The sequence below is a fragment of the Lissotriton vulgaris genome, chromosome 12 (assembly GCF_964263255.1).
Source record: "Lissotriton vulgaris chromosome 12, aLisVul1.2, whole genome shotgun sequence".
In the NCBI taxonomy this organism is placed as follows: domain Eukaryota; kingdom Metazoa; phylum Chordata; class Amphibia; order Caudata; family Salamandridae; genus Lissotriton; species Lissotriton vulgaris.
In genome coordinates this window covers 685,280,810-685,303,471 of record NC_141700.1, presented here as the reverse complement: position 1 = coordinate 685,303,471, position 22,662 = coordinate 685,280,810, and the positions used below count along the sequence as shown (strand labels likewise).

The following is a 22,662-nucleotide window of genomic DNA, read 5'->3' as shown; positions in this document are numbered from 1 at the left end:
CATGCAGCGACGGCTTGTAAACACATCGCTAACATGGTGATAGTTTTCAGCGGTACACCGCTGAAAGAAAACTGCCACTAATTACGATAGTGATAGTTTTCACCAGTCCTTGTACATTTGGCCCTATGCATCTAATAAACCAGAAGTACCGATGGAAAAGCAGCCTTAAAACATTAAATTGCTGTTGATGAGCAACGCTATGATGAAGCATATCACCCAGTGCGGGTGGGGGATTTGTTTCTTTTTCATAAAATGGACACTTGTAGGGTGTACATCCTCTTAAAGATCAATATCGGAGCACAGAAATAAATTTAAAAAAACATATTCATGATCTGGGTACCTTTTATGCATTTGTAGTGGCAAAGCCTGTGATCCACAATCAAAAGACTTGCAGGTGCAAAGGCGCAAGGTAGATTGAAAGACAGGATTACTTTTCCAGCATGTAAAGTTCATCTTCCACTCAAAGTGATTCAAAAGCATTAGGGTCTTCAATGTGACAAACCGTTAGAATCGCAATGCAATGCAATGTGTGAATGTGGGCTTCCAGCATTGGGAGTAGCAGACTGAGGTCCACATGACTGCTGACTGCCCCCCTCCCCCATGTCATTCACAGAGGGCCTTCTATTGCTGAGGCTGTTATAAATATATTGGCTTTCTGCAAATACAAACCCTACAGATCGGGCTGTGAATTCAGGGATGGAGGCCTGCGACATATACATTAGCCACCCATGGCTGTATTTACACCCTGTTGCATAGGAGTTTCAAACAGTATCCTGATGCATTCAATTCAATGGGGATGGATTCTCTCAACACTCCTGAATGGTGACTGTGCACTGCAATGGAATTGCACTTCTGTTGCAGAGCGAAATAAAAGGTTTGGAACACAGTAGGTACTGTTTTTGCAGAGCGATTACTTGGCGACAGCATATGGAGTGCAAATGGCCTCTTATTCTCATTGTAGAGAAAAATGTCCAGTGATTCAATAGGTTAGCTGTCTAAAGAAATTCCTTTTTTCACATGAATTTCCTTTGCATTATTTTCTCTTTTTCTGGCATTCCCTGAGCGATGCTGAGTCTGAATAAAGCGTGACGAGTGAGTAATGGGTGTGGGGGGGTAAAACTCACTGTGACGATTAAAAGTGCGAATGATTCATAGTGGGAGTGGCTGCAGTCCGTTTACAAGAGTTCCACCTACATTAGACCAAATTATTGTGTTGGGGAGATTTTTTCAAAGTTAGAAAGATGGGTATGAGAATTAGAAAGATCAATAGTTCATGCAGAGCAAGTACATTCTACTTCCACTGGAAATTGATGCTTTTTAAAGCTGTTGACAGGATGAATATTTACTACATCTCAGTTAAAAAGGAACACATCTGGTTTCACGTATGGATACTGATTTATTTTTAAAGACTATTGGATTGCTCTTTTATATATTCTGGGAATTATGTTCTACTTATTTTCCATCCGAAAATGAAATGTCATAAGCCCCATCTAAAAATGTCAATATGTTTTTATTCATTATAATTTTATTAATTATTGATTGAATTTGTAATATTCTTTTTCATCTATCGTCCTGAGTGGGCTACAAGCTGAGTGCCTTTATGACTGTGAAATAGATTTGTCTTTATCATAATCATATGAGGGTGCTCGGAGTCTATGAGCCCTTGGCCAGTGCTGGAGGACACGTATCTCCCCAAAGAGATTGTGTTGTCCCACTCACACTACTACTGAAGGACATACATCCAAGCTTGCAACCTAAATGAAATTAGGAGTCACTAGTCAGAGGGCGGGACTTTAATTTTACAAATGTAATTTAAAAACTCTTGAGTCCATCTTTAATAATATTTGCACCAGCCTTTTTCAAAAGTGTGCTTTGGTTGTGCAAGTCAAAATGACAGGTTAAATGATGTGAAAAACATGTAAGATATAACATTGACATCCTGAAGAAGATTCCAAATCAAGCAGGGCATTCACACAGAAAAACAGAACTGTTAATCAAATGTGTCTGTAAATGGACTTTCTTGTGTGATTTGGAAGTCTGCATTACCAAATGATATGTTGCTAATCTTCAGCTAAAACACTGCTGTTATGTTTGAAACAACAGCGAAAATATTAACTATAATCAAGTAAAAATATTAATAAAACATAGCATTAAAAATTCAATGGAAAATGGAAAAATGACCAAAAGAGGTACTATTAAGAGTTCCAGATAGGAGCCATGGATATTTTGTTGTAAAAGTATGATAACTCCCAGTCAAATGTAAGAGAAAGGTTTACTACAGTGACGGATTTTTTCTTTGGACTTAATAAAAATTAAACATGTAAAATAACCTGTTTTTGAATCAATGTGGAGGTGGTCTCATTTTTGGGACTGGTCCTGAATACTGGTATGGAATGCTATCATACCTTATTATTGTAGCCAAAATATCGAGGACAAAAATATCAATAGGGAAGAATGTGTAGATTTTCTGTATATAACATCACATAAATGTACCTTGACAATGTATATAATTTCAGGATATCTAGATGTCCAGTAAAGATTAGTAGATCTATACTTCCTCACCTGCACTTACCTTTTAGTATTTTAATCCTCGATATTTTGATTAAATGTTAACACAATTTTCCCTATCTGATATGCCAGACTACAAACACAATTGTTAGGCTCTCCAAGCCTAGATAACTCTATCACAAGGTTTATTACAATGGAACATATAATGCTCCAAAGGAGCCAGACCTGGAAGAAGTGGAAGGTTTTTGCAACAAGGGCCCTAGTGACATTTCACTCTCTTCAGTTCCTGGGCTAACTACCCAGGAACACTGGGAGTTAGATCATGAGCTCCAGACAGCTCAGGTTAGAGGGCGGGATAGTACCACCACACCATGTTTCAGGATTGTGCTAAACACATCTCATTGTCTACCTTTCTAACTTCCTGAATTGTAATGAAGCTGTTAATAACTAGATTTGGCATAAAAGGGTGTACATCTTCATTTCCGGATTGTGTGCCACTACGAACATGTTCAATTTACAGCACCAGATGCTTAACAGCTTTTTGTTGGAACGCCTAATCCATTGTATTCATCTAGGAAAGATGTCTACATTATCCAAAGTCAAAACATTAAAGCTGCATTTCACATCTAATCCACCAAGTTGGGATCTGGGCTTCCTTGCACTTGATAGTGAGTTATAGGTTCAGATTTCAAAATGAAAACATACAGCCCTTCTCTTAAAATTTTTTGTTAAACCTTCACGGCAATTCTTCAGTTCCATAAACTGCTCACAGTAACACTGGACCTTGCCCAAGTCAAATATTCTTAGAACCAAGGTTTCACCAGCAAGAAAACAACCTTACAAGTAGGCTGTATCTCATAATTTAGTTTATTCGGAGCTTTAGCTTTGCAAAAAATCAAACAACACACAAGACTTCTTCAATTGACAAAATCAGATCTGACCATCTTCCAACTTTTTCCTTCAACTAATCTTTTTTCTGTGTCATAAACTTTCTTTTGGCCAGAGGGTCATAAAAACACAATTTAAAATCAAATACACATACAGAACCACAAGTAAAAGAACATACAGTAATCACAATATCAGAAATTGCAGGTAGCACCCATAAAATACATTAGTATCAAAAATCAATTGCAATTTGAATAGAGTGCATAATAATATATTGTCCATGCACAAAACAATGTTCATTTGTGGCAACAAGTGAGAGTGCAAATGATAAACACATATCAAGAACTGCAGATTGTGCTAATAAAGTGCATTAGTGACATAGATGGGTTAGCACTTGAATAAAGTGAATAATAATATGCCATCATGGCACAATAGAATATTCATGAGATGTTGACAAACTAATAAAGTGCATTAAAGAAACAGATGTCAGTGTATATTTACTGTATGTCATACTTAGCATAAGAGAAGATTCTTGTTAAACTAGATAGTCAGGATTTTTAGTAGTGAGTCTATGTGTCAAGTGCAAGAAGTCTGGAACATGTGGACCAAGTCGCAAGCAGATATCTGCTGATAGTGAACACTGTAGATGAATCAGAGATAAGAATCATGTGAGCGGTCAAAAATGTGTCAAGGCCCAAAGTAAGGCACAGAGGATGAATACATTTGTGCCTGGGGCCGGCATAATATGGAGAGAAAAATAAGAAGTGGTTAATGCCCACAGTTTTTTACCAATACATTTTGCACTCAGTCATTGATGTGGAAACTAAGGGTCATTTGGAGGTCCTCAGAGGTAAAATTCCAAACAAGAATTTGATATATAAATTTGTCACGAGGGAGGAGTGATCTCACCGAGGAAAACCTTGGATTTAGGCAATTGTTTCTAAGACAGGATTTGGATAGATAGAGATCCCAAGCTAGTGGATTGTTGCCATGGGCCCACTAAGAAGTCCCAATAAGTTTTCTTTAGGATAGCCTTGGAATTTCGATTAATACAGAAGAGGTATAAAAGGAATGAAGTCATAGTTTTGTGAACCATTCTTTTAAGTGCTAAAACCACTGGATTGTATTACCTGAATGTAGGTTCTTAATCTCTAAGGGGTCCCTTCAGTACAGGTCCAGATCAGAGTTGGAACAAAGTGTAACCCAATACATAAGGGGTCGTAAAATGGCAAGATGTTTCATGCCTTTTGGTCAGTATCAATGGTAATAGGTATGAAAGGTGGAGACTTGGGCAATTTGAACAATGACTTCAAGAGTTTCAGCTCCTTCACCTTTAGCTTTAAGATTGATAATTCCCTATAACTCTGTGTAAAAAAGTAGGAAGCTTCCTTTATAAAAATAGTATTTTATTTAAGATATGATGAAGGGAAGCACAGCACATCCAATAAGTAAGAGGTAAAGGGAGATAATACAGTTGGGAAAGAATCTGGAACCAAGGATGTAAGATGCAGGCACGCATCATACATTCCAGGTTCCAGCACACTGAGGTAGGGCAGAACAGATCAACAAGCAGTGGAAAAGCAAGGATGCAACACATCTTACCCCAATAAAAGAAAAGGATCAACACAGATACCTACTGGGAGTTATCTTGGGTCTAACATCAGATTTAACCCTAGAAGCAACAGACAAATCTTTAAGAACAGGAGTCTGAGGAGGTACATTAACTTGCACATGAGGAGGAACATTGACAAGTGCAGGAGAAGGCGAGTTGGTCTGAGCACGTGATGGTGATGGTGATGGTGATGGAAAAGAATCAGAAGTAGCAGGGCATCTAGCAACCCTACGAACATTCCAAACCCTCCCATCTTGTGTGGCAACACAGTTTTTAAACACCTTGACCACCTTAATAGGAGGAAAAAATTTGGAGAAACCTTTAATTAAGAATCCAGGTTTCTTTATCCTCACCCACTCACCCACAACAAAATCATGAAGCTTAACATTCATTCTGGAATCATAAGCAAGTTTCATACTCTGCTGTTTGTCTTCAACACGCTTGGCAACACTTTCGACATCAACTTTAGAATCATTCCTATTAAGTTTTTTAACCCACCAGGGGCAAATGGCAGAAGAAGGTTCTCTACCCTTTAGGAGTTTGAAAGGGCTCACACCTGTAACCGAATGAGGCGTGATACGGTAGACCCAAAGTCTTTTCCTGACCATCTCCAACCAGGAATCATTGGAAGAACCAATCCCAGAGATACAATCTTTGAGGACACGATTAAAACGTTCCACCAGACCATTTTCTCTCGGCTCGTACAAAGACACAGTATGATGTTTAATACCACAGCAGTCAAGGAACTGTTTAACTTCGGAGGAAACAAGCTGTGTACCGTTATCTGTGACAAAGGTTTCTGGAAAGCCTTCTCTGGCAAAGATCTCTTTTAAGAAAAGCAAAATGACCTGAGAGGAAATACTATTTACAAACTTAACTTCAGGCCATTTAGAGTGGTAATCAACCAACACAAGTGCAAAACGGGTATTAGAAGGTAACTGTTTAAAAGGGCCTGAGATGTCAAAAGCCACTTTTTGCCATGGAAATTTGGGCCAAGCCACGGGTTTGAGGGGGGCAGAAGACAAATGGAGCATTTTGTCACTGGTAATGCACTGAGGACATTCCCTTACCATCCTATCAATCATTTTGTCAATGCCAGGCCACCAAAAGTTTTCCCTAACCAGGCGCTTCATGGACGACATGCCAATGTGGCCTTGGTGAGCTAACAACAAAATCTTCTCTTGTAAAGAAGCAGGGGGAATTAATTTGCAAGACTTAAACAGAAACCCCCCAAATTCTTCAATCTCTGAAGAAACTTGGGAAAAGGAAGCTAATTCAGAAGGAATGGATCTATTATTAGGCCAACCATCCTTCACAAAACCAAAAATTTGTTGACAAATGGAATCCTTTGCCATTTCACTAAACCACTCCTCCTCAGACAATGTCAAAAACTCACTCGAAATACAATCCTCAATGGAAGCAATAACATCAACATCCTGGTCAATGGTGGAAACCTTATCAACACTACACGGTAGTCTGGATAAAAAATCTGCAGTTACGTTACTTTTTCCAGGAACATACATGATTTCAAAATCATATTCCTGGAGGCGTGAGGACAAGCGAGCAATCCTGGCAGTCGAGTTCCAACCACCACCAGGGGAGAGGATACCTACCAATGGTTTGTGGTCCGTTCTCAAAACAAACCTGTTCCCCCAGACATAGTTTCTGAAGTGTTCTACAGCCCAAATGCATGCAAGTAGCTCCTTTTCAATAACAGAGTATCTCCTTTCAGTGGGAGATAAAGTTCTGGAAGCGAAGGCTACGCACCACTCATCCTTACCGGCAGTTTGACTCAACACGGCACCAATGCCATACAAACTGGCATCAACAGTAATGACACATTTCTTACTTATACAGAAAGATTTGAGAGTGGGGGCATTAACAATCTCACTCTTAATTTGCTTGAAAGCAATGTCTTGCCTGTCAGACCAGACAAATTTGGCTGAGCTTCTAGTCAGCTCCCTTAAAGGTTCCATCTTGTTGGCAAAATTTTGAATGAATTTACTATAATATTCGCACAACCCCGCAAAAGAGAGTAACTTCTCTTTACTATCAGGGGCCGGTGCATTCATAATTGCGTCAACAAGGTTCTTCTTTGGTACCACTCCATCTCCAGAGAGAGTGTGTCCCAAATATTCTACTGATTTACAGAAAAATTTACATTTGCTGGCTTTAATGGTCAAGCCAAAATGCTCTAACTTAGAACAGACATCTTTAAGGTGAGCATGATGTTCACTATTGTTTTTTGAAAAAACCAGAATATCGTCCTGGAAACATTTGACGAATGACAGGTCTTTGAAAATATGGTACATGGCTCTCTGAAACACTGAAGCAGCCGAAGCTAGACCAAATGGCATTCTCTTAAACTGAAATAACCCATGAGGGGTAATGAAAGCAGTAAATTGTTTGGAGTCTTCAGTGAGTTCGATCTGGTGATACGCAGATCTCAGGTCTAATGTAGAAAACACACTAGCCCCATCCAACATGCAAAGCATTTCGTTAATATTAGGGAGTGGATGACAGTCAGTGACTAAACTCTTGTTAAGTGCCCTTAAATCAATGCATAGCCTAATACTTTTATCGGGTTTAATGGCTAAAACAATGGGGGAAACCCATTCGGACGATTCCACTTCCTCAATTATACCATCTTTCACCATGGTGTCAAGCATATTCCTGAGTTCGTCCCTAATACTAATAGGCACTCCCCTTAACTTCTGTTTAACAGGAACAGAGTTAGGTTTAACTTTAATCTTATGACTAAACCCATTCAATTTGCCTAATTTGTCAGAAAACACTTTAGGAAAAGCACGAGAAATCTCAGTGAACTCAGATGATTCAGTGGAATCTCCGTCGGATATAGCTAAAACTAAGACAGGATCTTTAAGTCTGGGATTTAAAGAAACACCAAGTCTCGCTTGGTCCCTCCACCCCAAGACATTCACACCCTTCCATGCAATGTAAAGTTTCACATTTGCAGAATTATTTTTGATAGTAAGCACAACTTCCTTAAAGCCAATAATATTGATCTTGGAGCCATCAAAATTATAGCCACGTATGTCAGGTTTAGATAAGGAATTAATATCAATTAAATCACCAAAGGACTTAATACAATAGTCATGCGTGATTATAGTCCAAGGAGAACAGGAGTCTACCATAAGCTCTAGCACTTTGCCTAAAATGGTAACAGGACTTTTAGGAGAGGAAAGGGTATCAGCCAGAGATAAATCAAATGACTCCTGTATAGTAATTACAATACCAAATTCCTTAATATCTGGATCATTGCATGCATCATCATTGACATATGATATTTTACCAGAAGAACGTTTAGAAGAAGGGATAGAAGGTCTTCTAGTGTCCTGAAAGGACCTTGTGGAAGTTTTGCACATATTAGAAAAATGACCAGAGCGTCCACACTTATTACATTGTCTAGAGATAGCTGGACATTGAGGAAATGAAGCAATGTGGTCAGGGTTTCCACATCTAAAACAATAGAATTGTTTAGCTTTCCCATCACTCCTGTTGGAAGACATAACATTTCTTTGTTCTTGGGGTTTTACAACACTAACTTCGCTAGAAGAAGTGGAATTAGTTGAGGAGGAGGAAGCAGTAGATGCTTTATCTAATGTTTTTATCCATTTATCGGACTGTTCAAGAGCTTTAGCAGTACTGATCGCTATTTCCAAACTGGGATCACCTAAAATCCACAACTGCTCTTGAACCTTCTTACTTTTTACATGCACAATGATCTGATCCCTGATCATTTCATCCGTCATAAGACCAAAATTACAATGTAACGACAATGCACGTAAAGCTGTAAGGAAATCATCAAAGCACTCATTTTCATCCTGAACTCTGGTATAAAACTTAAACCTATTAAGAGCGACACTAGTAACAGGTTTGAACCTCCCTTCAATTCTAGCAACAGCTTCATCATATACACTACTGTCACCTCCAGATCTTACAGGTGGTAAAGTTCTAAAAACTAATTGCCCTTCTGAGCCTAGACAGTGTAGAAATATGTTCTTCTTCCTCTCCGCAGACATACGTTCTCCATCCATGGCCTTGAGGTATGTGAAAAACTCCTCTTTCCATCTTGTCCATGGAATGGGTGGATCACCCTTAGACTGTAAAAATTTTGATGGTGGATCAAATTGCATGTTGGCAGTAGGATAAAAATAAATGTCCAAATGACTTGTTAAGAAATGTCACTAAACAAAAAAAAAAAAAAAAAAATGCCAAAAATATCCAGCAGATGGCAGTCTAGTGAAAGAAAAATGAACTAGTACAGAAGCTTTCCATAGGCAACTCCATAAAAACAGTTAAATTGTTATATATGAGCATTCTGGAGCCATGAACAAGTCACTGAAATAGCGCTACAAAATAAAGAATATGCGCAAAATAATGAATGAAGAAAATAATACACGCACTGAGGGAAAGCGTGTAAAACAGTACCTTTGTCCTTTTAGTTAGCGCGAAGTTAAGGAAATGCGCTTGCCGGTGAAAAGGAAATGATCCTTCGTGTGGCACTCACTCGGTGATTAGGTTGCTATAGCAACGTTGCGTGAAGCGCAAAGGCTTAGGATTCACTGCGCAGTCATACGCGATGACGCGTGATGAGTCACAGAGGTTGGTTCGCAGCAGCCAATGAGGAGCAAGAAACGCTGAAAGACGCTGATTGGTTAAAGCCTCGGTATTTGTTTGACGTAAACAGCTGCTGTTTCCACGAAGGAAAAACGAAGAAATGCATAAAAACAGTTAAAACGCTGAATACTTAGCGTATTTTCACCGGACTTGGAGGAAAATAAAAAGGAAGTACTCCGTTTCACTCCAGAAGGACTTTTGAGGCTGAAAATGCGGATTCTTCTGATTTCTGCTCCTGTGCTTCGGAGAGATGTGGCAGAAAGAAGATGAGGGTCCCACGTCGCCAGTGTAAAAAAGTAGGAAGCTTCCTTTATAAAAATAGTATTTTATTTAAGATATGATGAAGGGAAGCACAGCACATCCAATAAGTAAGAGGTAAAGGGAGATAATACAGTTGGGAAAGAATCTGGAACCAAGGATGTAAGATGCAGGCACGCATCATACATTCCAGGTTCCAGCACACTGAGGTAGGGCAGAACAGATCAACAAGCAGTGGAAAAGCAAGGATGCAACACTCTGCACTGTGATGTGCTGCGTTTTGAGATATAGCCTGTATTTGGGAGTCTTTATGCATTTTAAGGATACTACCTGAGGTGTGGGGGATATCAAACTAATTTTGAGAATCTGGGACAGCCAAAAAAGAGAGTTGGTAATCCTTACCCCGAGATAATCAAACTTTTGGACCAACTGCAGGGGAGTAGTACCCAAAGTAAACTGGTACCTAGGAATTTTAGGAGGTCTAAAGGCCATGAGTTTTGTCTTTATGGTGTTACATTCTAGCCCTCTGAAAAGACAGAAATCCTAAAAGTAGATAAAAGATTGTGTAGGCCAGAAGAAGTTCTAGAGAGAAGAAGGGTGTCATCTGCGAAGAGGAGTGCAGGGGTCTTGATAGTCTCGCCTTTGGGATTTCAGCCCTCTCAACATTAAGATGATCAACCACCTCATTCATAAAAAGAGAGAATAGAGTAGGTGTCACACCTGACGGACTCCCCTACTACGCACAGGGATAGGATCTGTCAGCTCACCACCAGGATCCTATCTCACCCTCGCATAGTTAGGTTGTTGGAGCCTAATGAGAATATCAAGAATATCAAGAGGAACTTCCAGGTCGCAATAACTTCCCAGAGGTGATCTATTAGGAGAAAAACATATTTTCCAGATGATAAGGAAGAATCGAAGCACTTGATCTATAGTCCTACTGTTTCAATGAAAACCAGCCTGGCAAGAGGATAAGATTTTGGATTCTTTTAGCTAGTCCTGAAGCTTTGAAAGAAGCTTAGGACAAACGTTTTTTGCAGATTATCTAGATGAGTTATGGACCGATGGTTCTTAGGAGTGCTCCTATGACCCTTTTTAAAGAGTGTGATCATGTGAGGATAATGTGAGCCTCAGGTCGAAGGTAAATCTACTTCTTTGAGAATAGCACTAGAGAGGCAGTTCATTTAGCAGGCCAAAATATCAGTCTCGGATTTAAAAACATCTCCAGGGATGACCTTTTCCTGATGTAGAGATTCAACTGACGTTCTTGTATCAGCAAGAAAGAAGAAAAGCTCATTCGAGATAGGAATAGCAGTCATGGGGTGAACAAAGGTAGATTCATTGTGAGGTCTATCAGCATAAAGCTTTGGGAAATGTTCTGACCAAACTATTCATAGTATAAAATAGACATTTTGAGTACTTGCCCTGTGTGGCCATGTGCAATAATACGCCAGAACAGAACCTCTTGTCGACCCAGGGCTGTGTCTAGCAGATGCTGCCAAATATATTCATCCCATTTGTGTTGTTTTTCTTTGAGGATCTGCTTATAAGAATTTTGAGCAATATGGACAGCAGCTGTATTGTGAGCTTTTGTCTCCCTCTGGCAGTATGGCTTGGCCCTACAGTAATCTTGACCATACCAGGGGGTGTTTTTGATTGGTTTATTCAGATGTTGTTTGCATGGACTTGAGGACAGATCTTCAATATACTCAAAGAAATAGGAATGACTGTCTACAACTGATTGGTTTAGGCAAGATTAATGTTCCTCATTAGCCATCTTGGCCAGAAAAAGAGTGTACATTTTGGCCAGCAGATCAGGATAATTGACTTTAGATGGCCACTTGATGCCGCTTCTATTATTAGAAAAAGATGGAAATCCCTAATCTATTGGGACATGTTATGTCAATGTTGGTCTGTTGGATGTGTCTTACTTCACTTAAAGCCCTACAGAGACTTCTGGATAGGACTGTAAATGACCCAATGCAGAAAGTATCCTCCCAAACCTAAACCCCATTGCAGTAGCCAGACATTTCCCTGAGAGAAAAACAGGCATTCCATATGTGCTGCTCATCCTATGCATCGGTGCAACATTAGATTTTCCTTGGTCTTCAATGCTAAAGATGCTTTTCTGGGGGTTGTTAACACCTACATGCCAAATGTTGTGTCTTTGAAAAACGTTGTCTTTCTGTTCCTTTGTTTAGTTATATGGAATGCTATGTTTGGCAAAATTGAAGGTTTTCTCCTGGCACATTAGTCTATATTAAATCGCCTCTTTTCTATTCCACCATCCCAGGAACAAAGTTAATGTATTCAAAATGATATATTTGTGAGTAGGGAGACATTCTCGAAAATTAATTTATATTTTTTAAATGTATACATTATAAACATATACATTTTTTTATTGGCAGGTTAGTGTTCTGCCCTGTTCCCAAAACAGGCCCATGAAAGCAAGGGTGGTATTAAAAATGAATATACTTTTATGGATGAAGCAAACAAGTGACTGACCATGTTTACCAGGCCACAAACCACAACAGAGATCAAAAACAAAAAAATTCCAAAACATAGGTCATTTTTAAAAGGCTGATGAAGTCTCTTTCAGTGCTATTATAATATTCTTACCATTTGTATAATTCATCATGCTAAAATGACAAAGAAATACTTTGCCATTTAGGCCCTTGCATACTAAAATACTCTCTCTGTCTTTATTGACATTTTGTAAGAAAACCATTTCATGAACTCTGTAGGGCTGCTTCCTCCATCTAAAACATTATCCCTAAAGTGGTGGTGGCTGGTTCTTTTGTACTAATACTTGTTTTCCTGTACCATATGTGTCCAGCACCTATGTACAAAAACATTTTCTTTTACTGCTTATGGGTGATGTAACTGTACTAAAACTTTGTTTCTGTATGTGCCTTGCACTTTATACACACCAACCATTCTAGGCCTTATACCTGTACTCTCTAAGGACAGTTCTCTTGTACTAAAGCATTATCCAGGTACTGCAATTAGGTAGTGTTTCTCCACTAAAACATTAGTCTTGCACAGTCTGCGGCTGATATTTTAATACTAAAACATCTTCTGTAGTACTGTGTGGCTGACTATTATGTAGTGAAGAATTATTCCAATATATATTGGCTGCCACTCTTTATTTAAAAACCATATGGCCGGGATGCCCGCTACCCCCTCCCAACACCAATTCCCCATGGGAGGAGACAGACACAAGTTTGCAAGTTTGAGCTTTTGGAAGGCGGGGGGGAATTACCCCCCCGGCCGTATTTATTAAAATATGAAACAAAATTTAAAACTTTAAATTAAAACGTTTCATAAATTATGTACAATTTTACTTTCATTACATTTTGATGAAGACATGTTCTTTGGCTAACCTTAACAGATCTCTAATACAAAGGTTTCCTAGCCGAGTCTAGCATCCAGAAAATGCATACATTCTAAAATAAAATTGTACATCTTAGCATTAAGGGCCAACGGCAAGGTCTTAACCGGTGTCAGATCCCTACTACCAAACTCCCGCCCTCACGGTGTGAGTGGCGCATGCGCAGAGGACTTTACCCTCGTTGCCAACTGTAACTTCCCTTGTCGTGGGGGCCCCCTTTCACTCGACGCCATCTTAAAGGTCGTCCGAGTTCCCGTGTGAGGTATCTGTAAGAAGGACAGCGTGGACTCCCCCCCTTCCCTACACTCTCTTCCGCCGGAGCGGATATCCGGCCCCCGGGAAATTCGTAGGAGGGGCATATAGCCGTCTCCCCCCTGGGAGGGGCCTATAGCCGTCTCCCCCTAGGCAACCCATCTGTAGTGGGTGCTGCCTCCCCGTGGGAGGGGCCAATGGCCGCCTCCCCCCGGGCGCTCCAATCCATACTGGGTGGCGCCCCCCCTAGGGACCTTGAAATTACTGCTCACCGATCATGACCTTACCTACAGGCCGGATAGTTGACTGACTATCCGGCCCCCCCACACCTCCTAAAGGTCATGCCTCCTCAATCCCACTAGCCATGCTATGAAGTCTCCTATGAGTAAATCATTCCCCGCCCTGGACAGGTGAACCCCATCATTCAAGTAATAGTGATCACCCCGAATACACCCATGGGGAATGCTTTGCAAATGCGCGGAGCGAAACAATTTCCCAATTTTATTGTCGACCCTCTTTACCGAGTGGTTCAACGCCGTTACAGAGAAACACCCCCCGCCAAACTCTCCTGGGGATCATGTGGGACCAGGCAATTGTGCACCCCGGGAGCCTCCTAGCCAACCAGCTGACTGCCGACAATATGTGTTCCACTAACACTCGTCTTCCCAGTCTTACCAAGTCATTGCCCCCCAAGTGCACTATGATTACAGATGGCGGTGACCTTTGCCGCCCTAAGAGACTCTCCACAAATGATTGAAATTGGTCAAAACAGAGGCCTCCCTTCCCATGGAAGGTTACCCTGAACCCGTATTCCCCAGATGCGTGAGTCGCGTCACCTGCCATGAATACGTCCCCGGCGCGCCTCACGTATGAGTGGCCCACGATCCATACCATTTGTTCTCCAGTCGGTGATCCTCGACCGCTGGTCCTCTGGTGATGGGTTGATCCCAAATTCCGCCCCGCGTCACAGGCTGGCGAAACTGTAATTCAAACAAAAGACAACAAGCGTGAGTGCATTTCATCAGTCTTTTACAACATGTGCAGTCACACATACCTCTTGAAACAGTTCGAGGACCAACGGCCTAACTGTTTTACTTCTTCCGCACCCAGACCCCGAGCCGTAGCCTCAGTAGCAGCCCCTATTCTGAATAAGTGGGTCCCAAAATCGCTCGGGTTCAAGCCCGCCGCAGCAATCGTAAGTGCCAGCACCCTCTGAAACTGAAATTTCGTCAACGGGGTGCCATCCTTGTGTCTAAGCAGGCTCCCCCCCATGTCGCCGGCCTCTGTGCCAGGTAGTCCTCTAAATACCTTATCGGACAACTGGGGCTCCCTCGAGCGCGCTGCACAACAACACTACTCCCTAAAGCTTCCTGGTCTGTCTTGGACCTGGCTATCGAGATTAGCATAGAATCACCCCGTATTTGAACGTGATCCCTGCATAGGCCTCCCTCCATATCCTTCTTGTTCCTCGCCACGAGTTCACTTACCCGCATGGCCCCATGGAATGCCAATGCGAAAGCCGCTCGGAACAGAACTACCTCGGAAGGGGAGGAGCATGTCTCATCCAGTTTTGCTAGTAGCAGAGACAATCTCTCTAAACCAATCGGGTGCCTTGTATCTTGTCTGCGACCCTCCAGGCGTTGCCAACCGCGGAGCGCCTTCCTGACTAAAAAGGAACCCGTCGGGTCCCGTATGCTGTGGAGCTGTGCCATGAACGATATGGCCGCCCTATGTCTGTTGGCAGTTGCGGCTGATCGGCCTTCTCTATGAAGCGCCACTAAGAACCCCAGGAAGGATTCCTCCTGCCCCCAGCTATGTCTCCCTGCCGGCCCTAAAAAGGTGCAGTAAGAACGAAACGCTCCCTCATAGGCTTTCCTCGTCCTGTGCGCTAAGCTGGCTGCCACGAGGTCCTGTAATCCGGGGCACCGATCAGCCATAGTGCCTCGGGGAACGGTGCCGCCACTAGATCCGCTGTAGGTAGATAGCCCCTGAAAGCCTGCATGTGTGAACGAGAGAGTGCATCAGCTGCATTATTCAGTACACCCGGCACATGTTTTGCCCTGAACTGTACATTCAATCTCATGCAACGTAATACAATCTCTTTCAACAGTCTCAAGATCCACTTGCAGCGTGCTGCCTGCTGATTAATGCACTCGACCACTGTCATATTGTCAGACCAAAACACTACTGAGCGGTCCCTAAAATCTTCTGGCCATGCCAACAGAGCCACCCAAATGGGAAATAGCTCCAAGAACCCAATGTTACCTGTTAGGCCACTGGAGTGCCACCACGTCGGCCATAATTGCGCCGACCATCGGTTACCAAAGATTGCGCCAAATCCCACGCTCCCAGCTGAGTCGGTCCATAAACCTAATTCATCCGACGATGCTGGGGGTTTGTTCCACGCCACTCGAACGTTGAAGTCCGCCAGGAATGCCAACCAAATGCGCATATCCTGGCGAACCTCTGCCAACAGTCTCGTGTGGTGGTGTCCCTCCTTGAGGCCGGCCATAGCCTGTGCAATGGAACGTGAGAAGGGGCGAGCCATCGGTATTACTCTCAAGGCAAAGTTAAGCTGGCCCACTGTTTGTTGTAACTGGTGCAGGGTCACTTTTTCTTTGCCCAGGCATTGTGTTAAGGAAGCCCTGAACTTGGCCACCTTCTCCATTGGCAGACGGAAGCATCCCTCCACAGAATCGAGCTCAATTCCCAGAAACTCCAGTGAAGTAGATGGCCCCACTGTCTTACCTGGTGCCAATGGGACCCCAAACTCCTGCATGAGAATGCAGAAGTCCTGCAGTGCCTGTGCACATTTCGTAGTGCCTGCCGGCCTTAAGAACAGGAAGTCATCTAAATAGTGCATCACCTGTCTATGCCCAGTGGCCTCGGTGAACGCCCATTCTAAAAAACAGCTGAACATTTCAAAATAAGCACAAGAAATTGAGCAGCCCATGGGCATGCATTTATCCATGTAATACTTCCCTTGGAACGTAAATCCTAGCAAGCGCTGGTCCCGCGGGTGTACCGGGAGCAACCTGAATGCTGATTCGATGTCTGTTTCGCCATCAGAGCACCGGGGCCCAGGTGATTCAGTAGGTCAACGGCATCGTCGAACGATGCGTATCGGACTGAACAGACTTCCGGGTCAATGGCTTCATTCACCGAGGCCCCCCTCGGGGCTGACAGATTGTGAATGAGTCTATACTCCCCTGGGTCTTTCTTCGGAACCACTCCTAGAGGTGAACACACGAAATCCGCCACTGGCAGGCATGGAAAAGGTACCGCTACCCGTCCCAAGCTGACCTCTTTGGTAATTTTCTTGGCTGCCACTGCCGGGTTGTGTTGAACAGATAGCTGATTTTTACAAAAGGGGCTCCACCGAAAATTCCCTGCCGGGATGTTGAAGCCATATAGGAAACCATTCCTCAAAATCCCGGCGGATACATGATCAGGGTATTTGTTCAGCCAGGGAGTCAAAGCCATGATGTCGATGGGTGAAGATGATTGCTTCCCAAGCATCACATCAATCCTGCTTGGATCCCCCCTTTCCTCCCGAACTACCGCTCTTGGACCTACAGCTACTTTCTGGGTGTGAGGAGTTCCCACAGCCCGCACAAGCATGCCGGAACCTACATGTTCCCTGCGGCCTGTTACAGTTACCTCTGTGGAAACCCCAACAAACCCCGCGTTTGCCCCCATTCCCGCCGGTCTTGGGCTGTGATTCCCCACCGGCGTTTGCTCAAAAGGGCTGCGCCAGCCTCTGTTGAACTGTCCCAGACCCGCTCCCGCCCGGCGAGGACGTACCCGCCGATCCAGGCAAGAGCTGTTTGTGCCATGACACCGTGTCGAGACAATCCCATGTTAAAGTTACATCAAACTCTTTAGATTTTCGAAAGTGAACATCATAGCCCTTCCATTCATTCCCCCCGTACATTGCATAAAAATCCATGATCCTGTTCTGGTAACATGATAGATCGGGCAACACTTCAGGTTTACGTTCCCCCATTATTGCCGTAAATATAGAGAAGGCCTTTACCCAGTTTGCTATGGTCTCGTCGACCCTAAATTCCGCCATCTTGGCCCGCCATACGCTGGGGTGCCATAGATCTTTCTGGGTCTTTGCGTACTCTATCTCACGATGGTCGGTCAACAGTGAAAACATATTAACATATTTGTCCCCCCATATCATTTCCTTCGTGGCCGCCGGGATGTGCTGGGCCAACCTTTCCCGCCTCGAAGGTACTGAACTCTCCCCTACCATTGGCAACGGGTTCTTACCGGGTTCAACCACCGTGTCTGCTGTCTTTTCTCGGCCAACCGCCGTCACTCCCGGTGTCACCTGTGGGGGAATAGAAGGAACATTCGCCGTCCCGGCTTCTCTTGACTGCCGTAACTGCTCGATTATTATTCTGGCTTCCTCGGCCGGGTCCCCCGCAGCCACTGCCCCCCCTGTTTTCTTCTTAAGCCAGGGTAACACTGCCGCTAACTGAAGGGCCAGTTCTGGGGGCATCTGATCATCCTCAACCGGCGTTATTACAACGGGGATTGGTAAACCCACATCCGGAGTTGGTACCGGGCTGTCCACCGGTGTGACTGGGCCTGCTGGGGGTACCTCCGGGACTGGGCCCTCCCCGGAACCCGCCCTCTTCTTACTACGTTTCCCCCTACCCTCTGGGGCGACTCCCGGCAAGGCCGGTCCTATCACCTTCTTAGGCCGCCTCGAGAGGTTGTTCTGGGCTGCTATCTGCTTCTTAACCTCTGCTAAGCCCCGACCGATCAAATCCACTTTACCCAGTTTTCGGTCCATCACCGCCATTCGGTTCGCCAAAGTGCGTAGTATCTTCTCCACCTCGGAGCTCTTTCCCGCTTTTTTGCCGGACATGACTTTGTTCACTACGTTCGACTTGATCGACGAGGTCCTAGATCCTACACACGCCTGATACTGAAAGAGAAACGACGAAGATTACAAGTTCTCAAAATTGCTGCTTGTTCTGTCGAGGGCTCACGAGCAACGAGTGGTGCAGCCTTCAGAGCACTGGAACAAGAGGACGCTTCCTTGGATTCCCTCTCTATTTATCTGTCTGCGGGAGGGCGGGGGCCCTCCTCGGGTACGCCCATCTGGGCGCGGTCTTCAGGACGGGTGTCTAGGACAACCCCTTCTGGGCGGGAAGGGCGTGCTCCGGCTACGCCGCTTTGGGCATACCAGCCGAACCACGCCCCCCGCCCAAAATGGTTTCCCGGGGGGATCGGGGCACCCATCCATACGTTCGGGGGGACCGAGAGGTCTTTCCTTTCCACTCCTGAAGTTCAGTTTAGGACACTGTCCCGAATCCTATTCTAGACTGAAAAGGGGTTAAGCTACTTGCAGCATTACACTGTCTCAGCACTATTACTATACCACATACTCTCTTCTTTCTCTTTCATTTGGATTAATTAGCCAACTTAGATGTGCACATTGGTTGCTCTCTGACTGGGAAGGCTGCATCAGTTAAGTCTTGCTGTATGCATTACTTTTGCACCTCTACCATACTATAAAAAGTTACATAATTTTCTATCAAACTTTTTGTTGTGTTGTCCCTCCAACCCTATTGTGCATTCCACTATGTCTCAAAGAATAATCAATGTTTCAACACGTAGTGAATTCATTGAATACATATATTCTAAAAGGTTACTCATTGACTAAATGCTATTCTTTGGAAATTCAAGTAAATCTGTGATGACCTGGTTAAATTTACAGTAGTATTATAATCTCAATTTCATCATCGGAAACCAGATACTCCACCTTTCATCTAATTTAAAATTTGATAGAAATTTAAAGTTGTCGTATTGACTATGATTAAACTATAGAACTTATCACTGATTATTCAAAATGGTGTATTTACTTTTCAAATTGCTTTTCACGTGTGGCACATATATGCCATTTCCTGAAAGGGTTGCTATACAAATGTCTTCATGCAATGTCTTTTCTTAAGCATGTCCCAAATACCACCCTACTATGATCCCAACTCTTCACTAGTATGTGACCAATTGCTGAAGAAATGATATTTATTTCTTTCTTCATATCATTTCTGTCTCCGATAACGCATACATTTAGCCCATTTTACAAAGAATAGTTGTAGTAAATCTACATCCATAAATGTACTTCTTTACTGTAAGACTAATGACTTTAGACTGTTTTAAAAACTCAGCTGTACTATATCTTGTAACTTGTATCAGTCACCCTTTCCAGGTATACTCCTCGAAAAGTCATGTGAATCCCAATTTTTGGTATGTGGCACTGGCATGTCATCAATGCGCAATTGTATTTAGGTTAGAGGAGTTTGTGACTTATTTATAGGCTTTGGAAACTTTGAAGGTGAACCATGCCTTGAACCAGCCATTCCCTACCTATAATGTGATTTAACTGTGCACCAATATGTTAAAAAAGTACAATGCTATTTGGAAGTAACTAGATTTATGACGGCCAAATCACTATTTATGAATTTGTAGCAGTCCTAAAAGAACTTTAAAGACTGCAAACAACTTTAGGTATTGTACTCAAAAATGTTTATGTTTACACAAACGTTTTTATAAGACTTTGCTTTCCAATGAATTTATAACACTGCATTTCCTTGTAGTTTTTTAAACAATTTCTCTCTGAATTAGTTTTACATACTGTGTTTCAGAAATCATTGCAGCATGCTTATTAACGGTATGTGTTTCTACCCCTCAGGTCTGTGAGAGCTCCCCAAATTTGAAGCTGCCTACCAGGTTGCCAAGGCAACAGGAAATGAGGGAACGGTCACATCGGAAGTTCGGTTTACAGTTGCTTCACGACTAGGCCGCGATTGCTCCAGACTCAGTTTAATTTGCAACCCCACTTAGCCTATCAAACTGTACTCAAATCTTTGAAAGCATCTACCCTTAAGTTCTCTTATTAATGGATTCCTCTTGAAGATGCAATTTTTATGGAATATTAAGGGACATGGCATTGAGCGCAACCTTATGGAAGCAGAATGCTGAAGCTAAACTATATTTTTTATGGGTTGACATGTTACTAATTATGACATTTACAATGTTTTATCTGTTTCAATGTGTGTGCGTGTGTTCCTTTGTATGTATATTGACTATATATACATATATTTATGCACACTTACACAAAAATGTACATATATTTGCAGAGGAACTCACAAAAAGTATCTGAATTAACAATCTGTAATGTATTTTCTGCCAGGTCAAATAAAATAATTCTATAGAAATATCATTATACCCTTCAAATTAATGTAAATAAAATATTATTTACCCACTGCATCACGGGAACATCAGAATGGAAAATGAGATGCGCTCACCCCAGTATGAATATGCTAAGTGTATGACGCGAGAGCTAGGCAGAGTCCATACAGTGCCAACACATTTGAAATCCATGGGATTTAGTATGAAGCGAGGACATTTTGAGACTATTTGAGCTTGCTTTTCAATAGTGTGGGGTTTCTGCCATTAGATCCCATGAGAACTGGATTGTTTGAATGGCTTAGTGTTGTGTTCACTAGCCATGAAAAATTCCAATCACCAACATCTTTATCTGCCAAATAAGGAGGCCAGGTGAATAACATGTTATGCTCCAGTTGTGTGCACCATATTGTGAATATCTAGCCTGTACTATTAGCAGTAGAACACAGGAGTATATTTGCTTCTAGGAAAGGTATGGCTGTGGATGTGAAAAGTATGAATTGTTTGCCTTCCACACATTCCCTGCACATCAATAGGGAAAAAACATTGAGTTGGCTATGGTGAAAACTCTAGATAACCATTAACAAATGGGTTCTGCTGGATCCAGTTGGTAGCATGTGGATTTGTATAGGGAAAATTAACTGCTATGATGATTCCAGTTTCATCATGGAACTGGCAATTAATTACATTTCTATTATTTTAAGTTGCTATTTGTTTATCCAGTGAACTTTCCTATATTGTTACCTTCTGGTGATACATAGTTCAATGGCCAGACTATCACATGCTACCATTTGTCAATTGGTATGTTTTTGTTCCACCACAGAAATTTCTTAAAAAATGGAAATATTTAAATTAAAATAATTAAAAGATTGTTCTCACTCATAATAGTATAATACAATTTACAGCTTTTTTGTGCTGTGATTGGTAGACCTATAGTGTACAGTACACTGTTGCCACTTACTTACAATAATTGCTACCTGTTGTCTTTTAAAGCTATATTCACAGCATGATTTTTTCAGTGCACTATGGTATATACCCAACTATGAACCTTGAAACATAGGCAGTATCCAGACTTGTACAAAACCCATAAGTTCCAATATTTTCCACTCTGTCAGTCTTCTTTCAGACATTGTCTCAAACCCATTGCCCTGTGTGTCTTATATCAAATGCTAATTTTGAAAAGAAAAATCTACGTAATAAATCAAAAAGACATAGTATATTGTTTAATATAACGATCTTTTTATACCTTTCATAGATAGGTAAATTGCACTTCATAGACTTGAGTCCTTCTTTCAGGCCACTACAGTACATGTCTTCACTATTAAAATGTAAACATATATTTTTTTCTCTCTCACCAAAATCTCCACTGAAGACGTAGTCTTGCAATAGGGCATTACATGCTTGATCACCTTCACAGCAGTGTTGATCTTATTCCGATACAGGGCATTCAATTGGCCTAAAAAAGAAGGCCCTGAGCACAGTGCTGGTCACAGAGCAAATGAAAAGGAAAATAAATGCAGCTTCCATTTTAAAAAGTGAAATATAGGCTTTGATGTGCTCATGGCCATAATGCCAATTCATTTTTCTATGAGTAAAACTAGTGCAGATTCCCCTGCCGCCATTTTTGTAACTCCGATATCTTGGACATTGTTTCAAACATTTCAGGGCACTGAAAAAGTTTAGAATTTTACTTATACATAATAAGAAGTGATACAGATTATTAATCAACGATATCAGCAAGTGTATCTAAAGTTTAAGGTTTCTGCAGTCTACTATTGCCATTTACACTTGCCGAAATCTATTACACTGTTACAAGCACAGGTACGCAAGTTGTTATAAACAATTGTCACATCAAACAAAAGGGCTAATTCGTGTGTTAACTCAACAAGATGACAAGGAGGTTTGG

The 22,662-nt window shown here is 42.1% G+C and overlaps 1 protein-coding gene across 1 annotated transcript in view; it reads left to right on the top strand.

Moving 5' to 3' along the window:
- Positions 1-20,837, top strand: part of CDH13 (cadherin 13) — a 2,285,705-nt gene extending 2,264,868 nt beyond the window's left edge. Inside the window, exon 14 of the mRNA XM_086945882.1 lies at positions 20,260-20,837. Within this exon, the coding sequence (XP_086802008.1) occupies positions 20,260-20,267 (8 nt within the window). The 3' untranslated portion in view covers positions 20,268-20,837. The remainder of the gene's footprint in view (positions 1-20,259) is intronic.
- Positions 20,838-22,662: the final 1,825 nt, after the last annotated feature.